Source organism: Danio aesculapii, chromosome 8 (genome assembly GCF_903798145.1).
Source record: "Danio aesculapii chromosome 8, fDanAes4.1, whole genome shotgun sequence".
In the NCBI taxonomy this organism is placed as follows: domain Eukaryota; kingdom Metazoa; phylum Chordata; class Actinopteri; order Cypriniformes; family Danionidae; genus Danio; species Danio aesculapii.
Genome location: NC_079442.1, coordinates 27,540,730 through 27,560,053, shown reverse-complemented (window position 1 = coordinate 27,560,053; position 19,324 = coordinate 27,540,730). Strand labels below are relative to the sequence as shown.

Here is a 19,324-nt window from a genome sequence, read left to right as displayed (position 1 = left end):
ACTCAAGTAAAAAAGCACCATTATTTGCCCAAAAATGTAGTACAGTACAGTAAAAGTATCATTTGTAAATATTACTCAAAGTATGAGTAAAAAGTAGCCCTTTTAAAAGTACTCAAGAGTAGTGAGTAGTTATTAGGTATTATACTGTGAAAAGTTGATGCATTTACATGCAGTTTGTGCAGAGATGTGTAAACGTAACATTCTGTAGTGCATTTAGTGATCTTCCTATATTTGTTCGTTCCTTCTTTGCATTGATTGTTTGTTCTCTTTCCTTCGTTAGTTTGTTCGTTCCTTCATTTAATTGTTCTTTCCTTTGTTCACTCATATTTTTGTTCCTTCCTTCATCAGGTCCTTTGTTTATTCATTCGTTCCTTCCTTTCTTCCTTCCTTAGTTTGTTCAGTCCTTCCTTGCATCCTTCATTCATCTGGTCCTTCCTTCCTTCATTAGTTCCGTCCTTCATTCGGTCTTCCCTTCCATTCCTTATTCAGTCCTTCCATCATTCGGCCTTTCCTTCCATTCTTCATTCATTCCATTTAGTGATTAAGGCTGTTTGATTTCAGTCATCATACAGTTGATATCCTTCATTTTCACATCAGTGACATGCAGTCTATAACAAGTTTTACTTATAAAGCACCCATGTCTTGAGGTTGTTCAGTATGATGCGATTTATTTTCTATGTGCGATTTGAATAGACAGGAATCACAGAACTGATTTTTCTACTTTAGCCAATCACCATAGACAAAAAATAAATAGTGACTGCAGGTTGAAGGAAAGTGGTGGAGTAAAAGTACCGATACTGCACATAAATTGTACTCATGGGAAAGTAAAAGTACACATTTTTAAAACTACTTAGCAAATTACAATTCCTAAAGAAAAATACGCAGAGTAATTTGAGTATTTGTAATTTGTTACTTTACACTACTGGTAATCTAATGTATATGCACATATAAAATATTGTAAAGCTTCCTACAGAAAATATTAATTTTAATTAATTAATTAATTAATTAAAGATTTGTAAGGGGTGTATTATGCTGAGCACTGTATTTATTCATAGCAGATGCTTTTATCCAAAGCGACTTACAGCATTGAATAAAGCATTTCAACTCATCAGTGTTGCAGCATATAAATGCTATAACAATTCATTTAATTTATTTACATATATTGTTAATACATAAATATTAACAATAAAAAAAGCACCGACAATGAACTGAGTAAGCCAGCTATAATCACCTGAGGTAATTAACAGATAAATATGTCAAATCAAAAGGCAGAGATGACAGGAGTTATGAGAAGAGAAAAGAGAAGGGAAAGACATTGAGATGTTTGGAGGGGGAGGTTGTGGGCAGTCTAGTGAAGAAGTGAAAGTGAAAATGTTCCTCAGATTTCTGAGGAGGAAGTCAGGAGGCATAAATACGCAAACGCTCTTTGACAAACTCACACAAGCCAGACAGCGGAGAGAGAGTGAGAGAGAGAGAGAGAGAGAGAGAGCAGAAGAAGAGGAGGAATGACAGAAGCAGGTAAAGTAAAAATATTCATCTCATCTCTTTCATATCTGTCTATTTTATCCGTCGTGTTCAACATATCCTTATCTCTGGTTGCTCATCACTGAGAGGAAAGGTTTTCTTTCATTTCTCTTCACCTTTCTCCACTTCTTTCTTTCATTTTGCTGATCTGTCTTCTTTTTTGCAAGTTGAAATGCTGTGAAATATGAAAAAAACTCGTGAAGATTTCTAATTGTTTCATTTCTTTTAGTCAGTTTGTAAAAATATGAGGAAATCTTCAGCTGCAACAAGGAAAGACAGTGAGATGAGATCACATCAACTCTGAATATTTTTGATAGGTTGTCGTTTCTAAAATGAAATCAGCTAGTTCCTCCTTTCGTTTAACTTTCTGCAGTTAATGTCCTGTTCAATCTCTCTTTTCATCTTGTCTTCTTTTAACTTGCATAACCCCCCTTCACCCTGTCTCTCCCTCCCTCACTCTGCCCACTCTTCCCTGATAGGGAACAGGTTTTTCAAGACACAAGTCTACAGATGAAGCCAGATAAATAAACAAGCATAATTCTTTTGCAAAGGCGCCAAACTTGTTTGTGGAAAAGACTCTTTGAATACCACTTAATTTTCTTTTCTTTTGAATAAATGTGTATATTTTTTGTGAAGTAGTGTTGAGTGGTGTGTTGCTGGACGTGTTTATTCAGCATAAAATGTCCAAAGCAGTCTGGATGGTAACGGAACCCATAATGCAGCTGTTTGGTTGATTGATTGACAGCTGTCTGTGGATTCCGTGCCCCTCCTTTCTTGCAGGAGCTCATTCAGATATTATAAGAATTGCACTTGGTTTTGAAAGTAAGTGTAAAGAGTGAGGTATGAGCTGCTTAAAATTGTGAATACGTTACTCAGAGAATGTGTAGTTGTGTAAACCATGTGTGTATCTGTGTTACTGATGCTGATCTGGAATGACACGTTTTCTCCCGGATCGCCAGAAATATGTTTCGCCACCGGGAACTTCGTGTCAGCCAAGATTGGCATCACTTCCTGACAATCACAAGTCTTCTGAATTTTACAAACTTTAGAAAAACTACTGAATTTCTGACTGAAATGTTTGATTAGATGTTTCAATATTGTCTCTGAAATTCTTCAATAAATCAAGAGCATTTGTCTTAACATCACTTGTGGGTTTTACTTATTTTACTTGTGGGGCCTTTGTCATCCAAACTCCTAAAGAGTTTTCTAGAGTTTTCTGGTGTTATGGAGAAGAATGACAGGTTTGTGTTTTTAATAGCTGACAGGTTGGGAGCAGGATTATTTGGTTTTGTAGATTTTACTCTGATATATCATAAATATGTGTCCCAGTGTTGTAGCTGATCTGGGACCAGTTCCAAATCTTACTGTAAAACACAACATGTGACATGCATTCTGGCTCAAGTTCAGCTCCTAAAGGCAACTGTTACCTGCACCAAACAAAGCGGAAGAACTCAAATAAAAGCTAAACAACCAGCACTCAAATATGAAGTGTGACCAGATCTCGCTTATGAAACCATTTACAGTATGAGTAGTTTGATATGGAAATATATGTGTTTTCCTGTCAGGAGTCAGTTGTTAAAACCTGTTTATCCTGGCAACATATTTCAGCCTGTGACTAACTTGAGGAAAACTTGGTTATAATCATTTGAACAAATCTAACAAATTTGAGCACGCTTTTTTGTATTTTTAAGTAATAATTTGTTACTCACAATTCAAAATGTTATTATCTTTCATTCATCCTGATATTTTTCAGATCAGAAATTGAGAAACAAATTGAAGAATGTCCAATATGTTTTCCATAAAAATGAATGTGAATAGTGACAATAACATTAAATAACATTTGTAGTAATATTAGTGAAAAAACTCTTTTCCTCTTAAAAAGAAAAAGTGATTTACAATAAATAAAATCGTGTGTTTATTAGTGCAGCCAGAAAAATATGACATTTTTAACTGTAAGAAAGTAATATCAGTAAGAGCAATGTGTAGAATATATCATGTCAAAATAATAATACAATTCTGCTTGTGAACAAAACATATTTTATCAAAAAAAGCACTTTTACTTTCTGTTCTGTCACTGAAAGACCTTCATGTTTTGCCACACCCAAAATGGCGCCTTTCAGATGGTCGGAAGCAAAAACTAGTGTTGCGTGGTTTTCAGTCCTCCTCTGACCGGTGACGTTCCTTAACGTTCCGGTCCCCAATGCATACATCTGTTTTGATCGGTGATCAATCGAAGCACAGCACCGCAGTGTTTCTATAGTGAAGCCCAGTAACAGTCCTCGAATTCAGGCACTACCAACAATGCCAGCATATTGAGTGCAATCATGGAGGAATCCGCGCCGTTTAGCATCGTGTCCACCGTAAAAGCGCTAAGCGGCGCGCTGCGCGGAGATGCTGGACATGAAGCGGAGATCAACCGCGAGCGAGAGAAGCTCTGGTTCAAGGAGAGCAGCGCCAAAAACCTGAGAAACCGAGACTTCTTGGCCCCCAACACGGTTCTGACGACGCTGTACGCAGGTGGAGAGGTCAGTGTGAAATGTGTGCCTATATGTGCTGTTTTTATTCTCGGTGTTCAGAGCTCTGTCTGGCCTGCACCAGTGACAGATGCGCTCTCGAGCTTCTCCGCATGGGGATTTTACGCATGGTTTGAGGCGCCGTGTTGGACACTTCAGGCTTCTGTTTGGGCTTGTGGATGGAGTCAGTGACACAGAACTGTCAGGATATCAGCATTCAGTGTTAAACCCGAGCTCTGCACAGACACGCAGGGCGCCAGCTAGACTGTTGACATTGGTCGCATCGACCAAACATTTGAACCCTGCGGCAGAAACGATTAACTCCTCCGTGCCCGAGAGATCTGGGTCAAAATGTTTTATTTACAATAACATGCTTTAGGAGAAACATGGCGTCATTTTACACTCTGTTTCTGTCACCGAACCAGAACAATATAATTGGGGTAAAGTTAGTTTTATATTCACAGATTCGGACTTCCTTCTTAATATTACATTTTCAGAAAACTCTGCAAATTCTAAATGGGGAAATCATATTAGCAGCCAAAGACTATTAAACATGACCTATACTGCATTGTTCACAGTCAATTTAATAGTGCTAATGTTGTTTTGAAGTCATACTTGCGTTCTATATCTAACCCAATATTCAAAAGTACCACGGTAAACAATAAATGATTTTATGAATTTATTTAAATAATTACTGTGTTAATAAATATTTAATGTGTGCAGTGTAAATTATGCACTAGATTTTCTTTTGACGTTATGCATTTTGAGGTGCAGTTTAACCTTGCAGATCTGAATTGTATTTCGGCACCTTTGGAGGAAAACTGAGTGACCTTTTAAACAAAGCTTTTACCAATACATAAATGTTCCAAATGAAATGAGGATGATAATAATAATGATGACAGTACGTAACAAAACATACTTGTTTTTTCTATATCTGTTACAAAGTGCAGCAGAAATAACTTTTGCGCTGATGTGGAAGTTGCAAATGCTTTGGTACATCCAAACAAATGATTTATGTACAATTCTCTGCTGTTTTCTACATTATCAATTGGTTTTGTCACATTGATCAAAATGCATCATAATGGATCTGTGAAATGGTTGAACAGGTTGTCATAATAGTTTGTCATAATTCATTTTTCTATAAATTTCTATTAGACTTTTTCCCTAAATCTGTCCTGAATTGGTCCCAGATGAATCTTGATGATGGAAAAAGGATATGAAAGGAGTTTGTCCTATGTTCACATTTCTGCTAGTTTTCTTTGTGCTATGCAGTGCTGTCTTTTCCTTTCTCTCACAGGGGTGCCCAAACTTTTTAAATGAAGGGCCAAAAACCAAAAATCATTTAGAACCATGGGCCAAAGATAAATAAAGCAAACTATTTTACATTAAAGTTGCCATGGTTAATTTACTAATTAATTTCATAATATTTATGAATAAATGGAAAACATCACTTTATATTGTGTTAATTTATAACTTTTTAAATTAAATTACATTTGTCACACAAGTGGCTTTTAATGCTGAATACACTAGTCAAAAGAATCTGCTTTTGCCTTGATTTGCTCATCAAAGTCTCTGTATTGTCCTTTATCCGTCGGGTAATGGTATGTGCATTTTAAACTAAATCTAATTAATTTGCAGCATTTAAATTGAATCTTGTCAGTTAGATTTTTTTTTTTGCATAAAAATAAAACAAACTAATAAACCAAAGGTTTCCTAAAATTTGAAATGACAGTCTCTAAACCATCCCCATCATTCTCCCTTTCTTCTCTGATGGGATGGGGGGGGGCCAGGTCAAATGTTACTATGGGCCAACTTTGGCCCACGGGCCTTAGTTTGGGCATCTCTGTTCTAAGGAATGACAGGATCTGTCAACAAATTACAGTACAAATAGTAATAGCATCAATGTAAATTTTGTTCACCCTCTTGCAATCAAACTCCCACATACACGAAGGTGTAACCTACAATTTACAATGAAAACTGTATAAACAAATCTAAATTGTCAACAAAACTGTAGCCATAGTTTACATCAGAACATCCCTGCAGAGTACACTGTTATACTGACAACATGACTAATTCATTTGACTGTCTTATCCTTACGAAGTGGCACAAGGACTTGTCATGCTGACGGCACTGACGTTCATTGACACAGATATTTATTTTGAGAGCTAAAGATTTAGACCAAGAGACTGGTGTTTGTAGGTAATCCATGGTGTTTTGCTATTTGTAAAAGTTGTTTAAAGAAATGCATTTACTGTTTTGCAGATTTCAACAATTATTCGAGAAATGTACCAAAGCGAAAATAACATTCCCGTAACTAAAATTCTATTTTTTTTTATGATCACAGTTTGCTGTTATTTACAATTTTACATTGAAAATAAAAAAAATAACAAGTAGCAATTATAAACGGTTTGTCTTTATAAGGTAGCTCGAAGGTGCTTCTTTAACAAAACCCATCATCTAGCATAGTTAAAAAAGTTTGTAAATGTTTACAATTCTGTAGGAAAAGAGTGAACATGGCATCACTGAAGTATTATTTTTATTTTTATTATGGACCCTTTTCACATTTCTGTTTTTTCAGTAGCGGAAGACATCATAGTTGGGTAAACTTAGAGCGCAGTGATTGAGAGAGTACAACAACATTTTTTACAGTCCGATTTGCTGAAATAATAAAAGCAAAAACTCCTTGATGGTGTTATCAAGACTTTAAAAAAAAACTGATGACGGCAGTCAGAGGAGAGAATAGCTCCATAGACGCTGCATTACAAACACCTTGCATAAGTGATAATTCGATTTTTTGTAATTTGACACAAAGATGATAAAATACATGCTTAAATGCATATAAATGTTTATACAATAAAAAAAAAAAATTCTAAATATTAAAAACTTCATGATGAAGGTTAAACACGTCATAACAGTCTTGTAAAAAGGGTCCATTATTATTATTATTATTATTATTATTATTGTTGTTATTATTATTATTATTATATTTATTTTTAGTAGTCCTGGAACACAATTCTAGTGAACTAATCAGATTCGATAGACATTAAAGTCAGTTGTCAAGTTAGGTTTACAACAAGAGTTAAGTTTCCTACAAATTCAAAAATAACTTTAGATAATTTCCCTATTTAAAGCTCGCTGTTGTAGTTTACTAAGATTGATGGAAAATGAAATTTAGCTATTTTCCTGTGTTGGGTTTCTCGTTAACGATGTATCTTGGCTTTTAAAAGCATTCTGTGAGTACAAGGTTGCAACACAATGGCACGTACAATTCTCAAAAAGGCATGCAACAGTGGAGCAAGAGTACTGTCTACATGCTGCTAAGGAGTCGCTGTCCATTTCAGAAGTGCTGAAATATAACATTAACCCCATAATCGTCATCACTTCTGGATTAGAAATCAAGAAAAAAGCACCTACATGCAGACTGGGACATAAAACGGCTGGATAAAACTTAGACTCTGGTTGTTCTACCTGTTGGGAAGAGGTAGAATTTGTCATTTTTGCTGTTAATCATCAGTCGCAGTGCAAAAAAGCTTGGTACTTTTATAGAGCGAGAGAAAGAGGGAGAGGGTGAGCGAGACCTTTGCATACTTGCATTGATATGTCTGAGAAAAGAAAAAAAGCACCTCAGCTCTCAGAACATAGTAACCATAGTAAGTGTATTTGTGCACGCACACTGTAATTTGCTGTTTTATTCCATATTAGAGCCAAAAACTCTGTGCCAACTGATGTGCCAGTTTTACTTCTTCCTAACAGGGAAAACCACCAACAATCATGAATGAATGATTATATGATGTTATGGCTTTGCAGTCAAAAAATGTTGTTATAGCGGAAGTCAATGATGCAAAAAACAGCCATAAATATAACAAAAGGGTAGTCTATTTGAACAATACACAAAGGTTAAAGAACCGAAGGTGATAAATATAAAATTACCAATAAGTTGATGGGTTTCATGCAAAAGTCATTAACAGATTTTTCTTTTTTAGAGTTTAATCCCTATTTCCCTATTGTTTTCCAGTCAGTTTTCAGTTTTTCTTTCATAGTTCATTGTATTTATATTGCATTATTAATATTTGTTCAGTCATTTTAATTTAAATTTATATTTCTATTTTAGTTAGTTTGTTCAGTGCAGGGGTGCTCATACTTGGTCCTAGAGGGCCGGTGTCCTACAAAGTTTAGTTTCAACCCCAATCAGACACACCTGGGCTAGCTAATCAAGATCTTGCTAGGCTTTCTGAGAACATCTGTGCAGTTGTGTTGAGGCAAGTTGGAGCTTAAATCTGCAGGACACCGGCCCTCCAGGACTGAGTTTGGACACCCCTGGTTTTGTGCTTGGCCTTTTTTACTATTTTGTTTATAAATTCATAAAAAATGTAATCGTGTCCAGAAATATAAAAATAAATATACAAAACTAATTACAATCACACCCCTTATAGAAATTTAATGTATATCAATATATACAAATTACATAAATAACGTAAAAGTTTGTGTTTAGATTTCACATATTTAAAATGTGTCATATATGCCATTTATATTTCAAAATTGCCATTTACATTTTTTCCCCAGCCATTTGGAATTTCAAATATAGGCTTCATGTGTTCAAATATATTAGCTGCAGTTCCGGATGGGAGACCACATGGGAAAGGGTGCTGCTGGAAGTGGTGTTAGTGAGGCTAGCAGGCAGGGCTGGACTGGGACAAAAAAATCGACAGTGGAAGTCCATCATGTGTGTGTTTTGAGGGAGCCTATATTAAATAATGAAAATAACAAAAACTGCCTGCTGATGCACACAGTTAATGTTGATTAACAAAATAAAGTTAAATAATAAAAGCAATGTATTACAGACCCTTAAAAAAAGTTTATCTCAACAGTGAAACACCAAACATAGATGAAACATTGTATATAGTCAATCAAATGAACTTAAAAGATTAAAAAATGCAACAAATATTTGTTTGGGCCTGAACTACAAAACTAAATGTAAAAGTAGTTTTATCATGTATAAATATCATAATAATCATATTGTATAAATATTATTGTAACTATACAGGCCTACATCATGCTGACGATCAACAAAATGTCATGATACCACAGGTGATCGTCTTCTGACCGAGTGCACCTTAAAAAACAATAATGACCCTCCTCATAGAGCTTGAGAAGCATACAGCGCTTTAGGATCTTTATAATTTGTAAAATAAAGAGTAATGAAAAGGTTTTTTAAGTAAATTTATATAGACAGATAGGTGACTAGATAGAATAGACAGGGAAAGCTTGATCTGTGCAATAGCTGCCTAATTGCTGCGCAATGCAGATGCAAAAGGCAAACGCCTGCTCGCTGCTTCTGCTCTCCATATGTGCGCGTGCTGTGTGAAACATGCATGACTTGCCTATTTCGACACATACACACTGACGTTGCACGTTCACATAGAGCCCAAAATGGGAGTTTGTGATTGGGTCAGCCCAATGTCAATAAAGAAAAGAACCAATGGGCTGCAGATTATGTCATATGGGCCCATCCGTCCGAAAAAAGAAACATCTTACTTTCAGAACGTCACAGATCCAGGGCCGGTGCATCCATAGAGGCCTAGGGCAGCAGAATAGAAAGGGCGGCGTCCGCAACACCTCCCTCATCACCCGCGTCCTCAGCAGTTATATCCGCGCGTAGGGCGACAGAATAGAGAGGGCGGCATCTGCGACACCTCCCTCACAACCCGCGTCCTCAGTTATATAGCAGGGGCTGCTCAACGTGCGGTCTGTGTGGATCCTAATGCCCCAACATAGTGAAGGGGACAATACAAACCAGGGGTTAGGAAGCTTTTTTCAGCAAAGACCCATTTCTGTTTATTTTTAGCAAATGCATTTTTTTAAAGAGCCATTGGTGTATATAAATATATATCCAGACATTGGTCAAAACGTCCTTTCATTGTTAACAGAGTTCTTATATTGCTGTAAAAAGTAGTGACGGTTATAATTTTTTAAATCACAAAATATTATTAAAGGGAGACAGCTGGGGAACCACGTATTTTTAGTCAAAGAGCCACATCTGGAATAAACCTAGATACGGAAATAATAACCTGCAGTCCTGACTCTGTGGTCATTAAAAAAAATCATTAGGGGAGTTAAATTCCCTTCATGTTTTTTTTTACATTTAAAAATTTTTTTACATAAAAAAAAATGCTATTGGTCTTATCCAATTCAATGATTTATGCTAAGCTAAGCTAAAACTGTTATTGGAGATCAGCTGAATGGATTCAAAAATTATAAAACTCAATTGCTTATAGGCATGGGCCGGTATAAGATTCTGACGGTATGATAACCTTGGGTAAAAATATCACAGTTTCACGGTATTGTGATTACTGCTCTAAAAATATATTCTTTTTAAATGTCTGGGTAAAAAACAACAATTTTTTGCCCTTTGAAAACAATCATTCATTCATTCATTCATTTTCTTTTCGGCTCAGTCCCTTTATTAGTCTGGGGTCGCCACGGTGGAATGAACCACCAACTAATCCAGCATATGTTTTTTCCCATCACTGGGAAAGCTGAGAAAACAACAAATAAAATTTTCTGAAAGATTTTATTTTTTATAATATTTTGGAGCAGTAAACATGTCAGGCTGAATAATTCTAATGAATCATTGACTTCTGCTGTCTTCATTAGTTTCAAAAACACAGATTTCTTTACAATTTAAAATGGCAACCTTTGATATTTTTTTCTGCTGGAGATGCTGTAAACGTACTGTACTGTAATAAAAACATATCTTCGGGAAAGGTATTACAGAAAATTTTGATGGTTTTAAAACCTCGGTTTTTCCAAAACTTGGTATACCTTGAAAACGGCTATCGTCCCATGCCTAACTGTTTATCTCTTAAAAGATGTGAGTGTTCCTTTAAAAATTACAACTTTGTATTGTTTTGTGCATCTTTCAAGTCTCTCAATCCTATTTTGAACATTGTTTAGCCTAATGAGAATGTTCTCACAGGGCAGCAGTGAACGTGTGTGGTTTTCTTGATTTTGTCTGTATGTCCAGGTTCCCTCGGATGTTCTCAGCACTGTTCGCTCTCTTCGGGGCAGTGGTGTACTGCCAATTGGAGCCACTGAGGTGACAACCGAAGGTCTGCGAGTGTGTGTGGATCGCTGTGCAGCGTTCAGAGGTGTTTTATGTGGAATAATGCCATACCTGAAACCCGCTGCTCAAAGACAGGGCTGTGTCCTTATCAACTGTCCTGCTCTCCACACCAAACAAAGCGTACCATCTCCAGATACTCTAGCTTTGGGCCAGCTACGCACCGTTCTCATTGCTGACCACCTCGGGGCACAGCTCAGAAGACAAGGGTACGTGCTTTGACTTTTCAGGCCTTGACAGCACATTATAAAGATAGTACTGAATCCTTTCTCTATTCTATTCAGGTACTCCGTGTCCTTTTGTCCAGCCTTGCCTCAGGAGAGTGATATTGTCAACTTTCTGAAGACACTGGGCATTGATTGGCCAACAGTCCCTGTCAGCTGGACAAATGAGGATCGGGAGGAGAAGATGAAGAAAGCTTTAGAAAACTCAGCCTACAGAGACAGAGAGACGGAGAAGGGGAAGAGGAGAAGCAGAGGAGAGGAAATAGAGGGAGAAAGGAGAGGGCTAAAAGAGGATGTTAGGATAAACCTTAAACAGGTGGTACAGGATGAGAACCTGCATGGATATGATCCCAGTCTTGGAACTTGTACAGGTGAGTTATGGTTTTTAAGTTGTGTTTATTGAACATCATTAGAGAACATTTCTCAAGATTTCATTTATAGATTTGGGTTTATGGTTAAAAGACTAATATTTTATATTTTATAAAACAAAAATAAAACTTTGGGCAGTAAATACATTTTTTAAATAGAAATTAGCTTTTTTTTCTTTTAGAAGCTTTGAATGAACATTCATTTTAGAAAATAGGCTTATTTTACTATCATTTTTTTCATTTCTGAATCCATTTGTCTGTAATAATCAAGGAACTTTGCTGCCGTATCATGGCTGCAGCAGGCTCAATGATATTATCCAGCACATGAAAGAGTCTTGGTAACTAGGTACAGGACTGTGTATTATCTTTTGCATGGCAGCAAAGTTCCTTGATTATTATGCTAGAATAAGAGTTTAGTTCCTAGACATATTGATTTAGAAAATAGCAACTTTAAGTCTTCATACAAAATGTAACTACAGATAGTCAAGCTTTAAATAGTTTATCAAAATTTATCAAAGCTATTTTTTACAAAGATGCTAATGGTCTAATCCGATTCAATGATTTATGCCAAGATAAAAGTGCTTCTGCCAAACCTGAATGTTGGCTAAAAAAAGGTAAAGCTCAACTTTTTAACTCCTAGGGAAATTGTAAAATAAGCCTATTTCCAAAAAAAGCTCAGTGTTTCTATAAGACGCTAATAATTGTGCCGTAAAATAAATTTATGATGCATTAAAATACACCACTTTCAGAATTGACCTATTAATGCACAATATATTGGTGTGACTATGATATTGAACATTATTTTTATCATTAGTCGGTACTAGATCTTTACTTTACTTACATTTTTAACTTTAGGCTAACTTTGTCATCGTCTGAACACTCAAAGATTAAACAACGGTTTTATGTACTCTTGAGCAAATCAGTTGCAGTATAGTCATGTAGTTTTACATTTCTTAATAAAAATTGTCAGTTATATTTAAGAAAATGTAAAGATACTTTTATTTTAATAAAAACAAACTTATGTAGAATGTTCTGTGTTTTCAGTGCAGAGAGAAGCTTTGTGTCACCTGGCCCAGCTGGACAGTGCTACCGCAGATTTCCCTGTGAGTCAAGCAGGCCCTGTCTTTGCTTAAATTACAGTGCATTGCCATGCTTCAGTTGGTCACTTGTAATGTTTTTTTCTACTTCAGGCCTCCACTGCAACAGCCCTGCATGTCACTTCCTGTCAAGATGAGTTTCGTCAGCAGCAAACAGCCATGCTCTGGAGAGCAGCGGGTGCAACAGCACTGCAGGTTTCACACCTTTAGCCCACTATCACACATATCTGGCTACCCTCTCTGTGCCAGCAGAGTCACTAGTTGATTTCTTATCTATATAACTAAATATTCTGTCCTGTAACAGTAAGATTTAGTGGGAAATAGTAAAGAAGTCTCTATCTGTCTCTCTGTCTAGCCGTCCTCTATCTATTTATGTATCTGTTATCTTCCTGTGTCTGTCTGTCTGTCTGTTAATCTATCTCAAAATCAATCTAGATTTTAGTTAAATCACGCTACGGTTAGCTACTTTTTTAATTGGCAGTAGTTGGAATTGCTTGCTCAATGGGATTGGCCTAAAACTTGATAAAAATACTAATTATGCTATTCTGATTAACTGTTTGGAAGAGAAGGATAGTTTAAGTGTATACAGATGTGTTCTCCAAGTGTATATAATTGTCAAAGGGTTTTTTTGGGTGTGAACATTTAGGTATTGTAGTCTACTGATGCCATTAAAGATAAAATAACTTTAAATAATAACAAGATGGGGCGGCGTGGTGGTGCAGTGGGTAGCACTTTCGCTTCACAGCAAGAAGGTCGCTGGTTCGAGCCTCGGCTGGGACAGTTGGCATTTCTGTGTTGAGTTTGCACGTTCTCCCTGTGTTCGCGTGGGTTTCCTCCAGGTGCTCCGGTTTCCCCCACAGTCCAAAGACATGTGCTATAGGTGAATTGGGTATGCTGAAATTGACCGTAGTGTATGTGTGTGAATGAGTGTATATGGATGTTTCTCAGTGATGGGTTGCAGCTGGAAAGGCATCCACTGCGTAAAACATATCCTGGATAAGTTGGCGGTTCATTCTGCTGTGGCAACCCCAGATTAATAAAGGGATTAAGCCGAAAAGAAATTGAATGAATGATTTCATTCAAGGTGAAGTCATTTAATGCATCCCAAATCGCATAATGTACAGTATTTACTATATTTATCTGAAATTATACACAAATGGATATGACTACATTTTAGAAAAGCTCTGCTAAAAAATGTATTAATAGACACAATTGTTTTTTCGCTCTGTCTTAGAGATTGGTCATCTGTGGTCCTGTTAAAACTCCTGGAATTCAGATGAACGCAGCGCAGTATTTTCAGTAAGCAAAACTTTATTACAGCTCTTTCTACATCTGTATAAACTGTATAATTGTAATGAAACTGTTATCTGTACGTCTAATGTAATAACTACAGTGTTACATCTTTGGCCATGCAGGTTAAGAAAAGCTCAGATGAAAGAGGCTTCAGAAATGAAGTATGGAGACCAGGTTGAAGGTTGGTTTATGTCTCTATATCTCTGAAAAAAATACAGTTTGCTGGACATGTTGTGATTTATTTATCAATATGGGTCTTATTATTCGAATACATAAAAATTATTTTGAGATGTTAATATGTTAACAGTCATAATGCTATTCATTTGCTTTAGGTCAGACGTGGGATGACATCATTAGAGTCATGACCTCAGCCACAGTGAGATTTGAACTGTTGTCCACAGTACACACCAGTCCCGTGAGTGTTTAACTTGCGCATGTATTGAATATCCTGTCCTGCATCAGAGATGATTGACAGCTCTTTTTCAGGTGACCTTAGATGTGCAGCGGGACAGTGGGGTGTCCACGAAGGGCCCCAGGGGTGGAGTATTTGTCATGTATAACTGTGCTCGGCTTCATACACTCTTCAGCAGCTACGAGAAAGGAGTGGTACAAGGTAAAACGCATACACTGTAGTGACTTATGACTATATTCAGTATTTTTGTCAAGATGTTATATCTCAGTCTGTTTTGAAATTTGTAGGTCTTTATCCTGAAATCCCAGGAGGCACAGAACTGGACTTTTCTGCTCTAAAAGAGGAGGTAAAGCAATATGTAACTAACATGTCGTAATAAACATCCTGTTTATTTTGTACAGTCAAACTCAAAGATCACAGTGGTCCTGTTTCTTTTGCATTCTTAAGTATTTTCTTTGATGTTTATAAATATTTTGTGTTTTTTTGTAGTTTAGTAGCATAATGGTGTTTGTAAAAAAAAAACAACTAATGTTGATATTGCATCATTAGGGGGAGTGGCTTCTTCTTTTTAATTACCTCATTCCATTCTCTGAAATTCTGGACCAATCAGCACAGACTCTGGAGCATGAAGGGGGTGGAGCCAGAGTTCAATTAAGAACGGAACAGGTGCTTTTTTGGTTTATAAAGATTGTTTTAGGGTGTATTTCCTTTTATTCTATTAAGTCTCATTCTATTTGGTGTCATGACATCTTAATACAGCTTCTCTTAACTGAATGTTTTGTTTGTTTGTCAGGTGTGCAGATTCCTGGTGTCTCTCAGTAAAGATTTTAGTTCCTACTACAACAGAGTTCACGTACTTGGGGTAAGAAATTATGGGTCTGCGTGATTGTTTGGAAATCATTGAACAAGTTTCAGAGAGTATTGCTAGTGTATAAACAAAAGAGCCAAAATATTATGACTTCCTGTCTAAAATGCAATTGGGCAGTTGGGCCTTTTACAGTTCCTAATAGGGCAGCACAATATATCATTTCAACATCGATGTTGCAGTGTGATCATTCGCAATAGTCACATCGCAGGATATGCAATGTTGAGTTTGGATTATAATTCATACTTTCCATGTGTTCATGATGCCTGTGACTGTATAATGATTTTAAAAGCACTTAGGCATAAGATTAAATTGAACCATTTGTAAATTTAATAGTGATTCATTTTGTTGAATTATTTTTATATTTATTATTCAATCACTGCACCTGGATACTGTTAAATTCAGAAGCGATTAAACACTGTTTATTTCATTTCTGTTTATTATTGTATTTATAGATTGTTCAATAAAATTTATGGAGATTCACTCCCACTGCAGACTCACCCCAGTCAATCTAACATTATAAATTCTTTCCAAATCATGATGTTAATTCATCTGGTGAAATAGTTTTCAGTTGTCAGAAAACATATGTCACAATGTCAGATTTTTCCAATATCGTGCAGCCCGCTGCCCTAGTTCCTAGATCTATTGGCAGAAGTACCTGCATTTTGATGTCTTCACACCACAGGGATTAATAATGGAGCAATCTTTAGCTTTTAATACACCTTTTGTGGGAACTAATTAGTTCCTACTTCAGAGCAGGATCTAATCATGTGCAATAGAAACTCCAATGATTAATCTGACCTGATAGCTAGTTCCTATATACCAGCCAGTGCGAAAGCCCTACTTGTTGTCTCAACATAGTGTATTTGGCTCATCAGTTTGTATGTATATTTCACACCCTCAAACACTGCCCATGGGTCAATATTTGTAGCATTTAATGAATGAAATAATGTGTATTTTGCATATTTGTGCAGGACATGTTGACAAAGTTCAAGCCAATTAACATTCTTCTACTTCTCTTTCTCTGTCTTTCTGCCTAGGAGCCTCTGCCTCATCTTTTTAATCAGATGTTTTGTCGTTTATTATTGCTGAGAGCCTTAAGAGAACTTTACCACAGCGCCCTGGACTCCCTTAACCTTCCTCCAATCCCACAACTATAGCATCACACACTTAAGAAGCCACAAACTCTCTTCCTTAACAGCCAACACTCGCCCATTTTCCTTGATTATTACACCTTACACACCCACCTTATACCCATAATTCCCTGACCATGCTGTCCAAATAGCCCAATAGTGTTTTTTCACTCAAAAAAAACCCCACAGTTCGATCACTGAAATGCCCTACACAAGACCCCTCTAAATCTGTCGCTCCATCCTTTCAGCCAGTAAATTGTATGAGAAATCGCCCTTGCAAATGTCAACAAGTGAATATGAATTGCCCTTCACCACGTTCATAGATTCTGCCCTCCTGCATGATGTATTGTATGTAATAATCTTTAATCAGTGTAAGTGCCCAGCTCTGTTTGTTCCACTGCTGACAGTGTAGCGCAGTTGTTCTCTCTCCGTTTGATAGATGCACACAATAAAGGATCCGTCACCGTCTCTGATTAGGAATCATGTCAACGTTTGGCATTCTGGATATGTCATGATCTGGGATGCCATTTCTTTTAATATAAATTTAATTATGTCTGTACCAAATCTGAAGGCTTAATTCTAGAATTTGCCCTCACTGTTGATGTGTACTGATGTACATCTTGTGTGCCATACAGAATTCCAGTGCATTCGTGCTTTCAGTATTCAAAGCCCTGAGAGCAATGAACACATTTAGAGTGACTGTACGTTTTGTTAGTGGTGATCTCACTCGATGTATTTAAAAAAGGAGCAATTCTCTTCATAATTAAAAGAGTGTCTGCTTCAAACTCTGATTGCTTGTTCAAGTGTGCACATAATTGACTCTCTGCATGTAAACAAGTCTTCACATTAAGGTTAAATTTGGTAACGTTAGTAGTTTAAATTAATTGAAATTGTTTCTACTTTATTTAATTATAATACATTAGCTACTGATATTTTTATTAGTATAAATAGAGATTAAAGATAATGTAGAAATAATAATAATAATAATAATAATTTATTTTTATATAGCGCCTTTAAAACTTAATTCTCACAGCGCTTTACACAACAAAGATACAGATATAACAGTGAAATTGAATCATTCAAAATTAAACATTCAAAATTTCTAGAAAAAAACAAACAAAACAAGAATGCACACCAAAGTAGTGAGTTTTCAAGGATGATTTAAACAATTTAAAAGATTCAGCTTGTCTAATGTCATAGGGGAGAGAGTTCCAGAGCCTCAGAGACAGGCATGAGAAAGCCCGGTCACCCATAGAGCGCAGAGTGGAGTCAGAAGAGTACCATGTTAAATGTTCAGACAGATAGTGTGGAGCTAAACCATGCAGGGCCTTGTATGTAAGCATGAGGTTTTTAAAATCAATAGCGAATCTAACTGGTAGCCAGTAGAGAGATTCCAAAATAGGAGTAATGTGTTCTCTGAATTTGGACCTTGTCAAAATTCTGGCCGCTGAGTTTTGAACATATTGTTGTTTATTGCTGTTACTTTTGGAAATGCCAGCTAGTAAGGCATTGCAGTAGTCTAAGATATTATCAGTCTTAAAATATTAATCCATTTTTCTGCCTCAGAAAAGGACAGCATGGGCGGATTCTTGAAATGTTTTTGAGATGAAGAAATTATGTCTTTACAGTGGTCAGCACGTGGGGATCAAATGTTAGATTTTTGTCAAATATTACCCCCAATAATACATGTATAATAGCTTATTTAAATGTTTACTAATTAGAAATTGTATTTGTATCAATGTCAGAGTTTAACAGATAGCATTTGGATTGAAATGGGATTAAAAAGTAAAACCTAAAATTAACATAAAAACTGAAAATAAAAAAAACTAATTATTTTGAATATTATTATTAATTATTTTTATTATTATTATTATTATTATTACTAAGTATTATTATTAATAAAACTGCAGTAGTACTTGTGAGCATAACAAAACATTTTTGGAAGATCATGTGACACTTCTAAAGTATATAAACACATTGAAATTGAAATGTTATTTAATAAAGCAATTATATTTTACAATATGTTTAATACAACAATTCAAGCAACAGTAAAAGCCTTGCCGGCCAGAAATAACACAGGCATTTGTCTTCTCATGTTTAGTATGGACCATTTCTGTCACTCACAATTATTATCTGCTTAATATCTGATGCTCTTTGATACTGAATCTAAACTCATCAGTGCGCTGTGATGTGAATATTAACCACATTTGAGTTGAAGCCAGAATTGTGACCCAGACAGGCATGACTAAACATCTCATAATAGCTCGTCTCTTTAATGAAGTATGTGTTAAATATGCAGCTCTGAAATTAGGCACTGAACATTAATAACTACGTTGACAGAAATCAACTCTGACTGTATTATAGCATTTAACTCAACTGTAGTCATACACTCTATCTATCACATAGAAGCCAAATAAAAAGCCATTTTAACAATGACTCTTTAAAACATAGTTGTATCAATATTTGCATACTACTAGTGAATTTCTTTATTTCCATCAAGTACTAATATTTAATCATTATTTGCTGGCGCTTATTTTGTATAGGTATTAGTTCTAGTTCATTACATACTGTAGTTTTTATTTATCATCCAGACTCATTTCATTTAGTACTGCATTAACTTAAGTAGGTATTGTATTAATCAATAAGTGCTTGTATTTAATGAAAGGCTCTCGTATCTAATGAATAATACTTATTAAATATATACTAGTCATAATTTCAATAGTGGCTAGTTAATATTTTATTTTTTTACACTGTAAAAAATGCTGGGTTCCACAT

The 19,324-nt window shown here is 35.9% G+C and overlaps 1 protein-coding gene across 1 annotated transcript; it reads left to right on the top strand.

The window, feature by feature from the left end:
• Nucleotides 1-3,701: 3,701 nt before the first annotated feature.
• Nucleotides 3,702-17,340, top strand: dalrd3 (DALR anticodon binding domain containing 3). Its single transcript, XM_056463539.1, has 13 exons — nucleotides 3,702-4,049; nucleotides 11,062-11,366; nucleotides 11,442-11,752; nucleotides 12,794-12,852; nucleotides 12,940-13,041; nucleotides 14,081-14,145; nucleotides 14,262-14,320; nucleotides 14,472-14,554; nucleotides 14,626-14,752; nucleotides 14,839-14,897; nucleotides 15,101-15,217; nucleotides 15,345-15,413; nucleotides 16,457-17,340. The coding sequence occupies exons 1-13, from the start codon at nucleotides 3,849-3,851 to the stop codon at nucleotides 16,574-16,576; spliced, it is 1,677 nt and encodes a 558-aa protein (XP_056319514.1). The 5' UTR covers nucleotides 3,702-3,848; the 3' UTR covers nucleotides 16,577-17,340.
• Nucleotides 17,341-19,324: the final 1,984 nt, after the last annotated feature.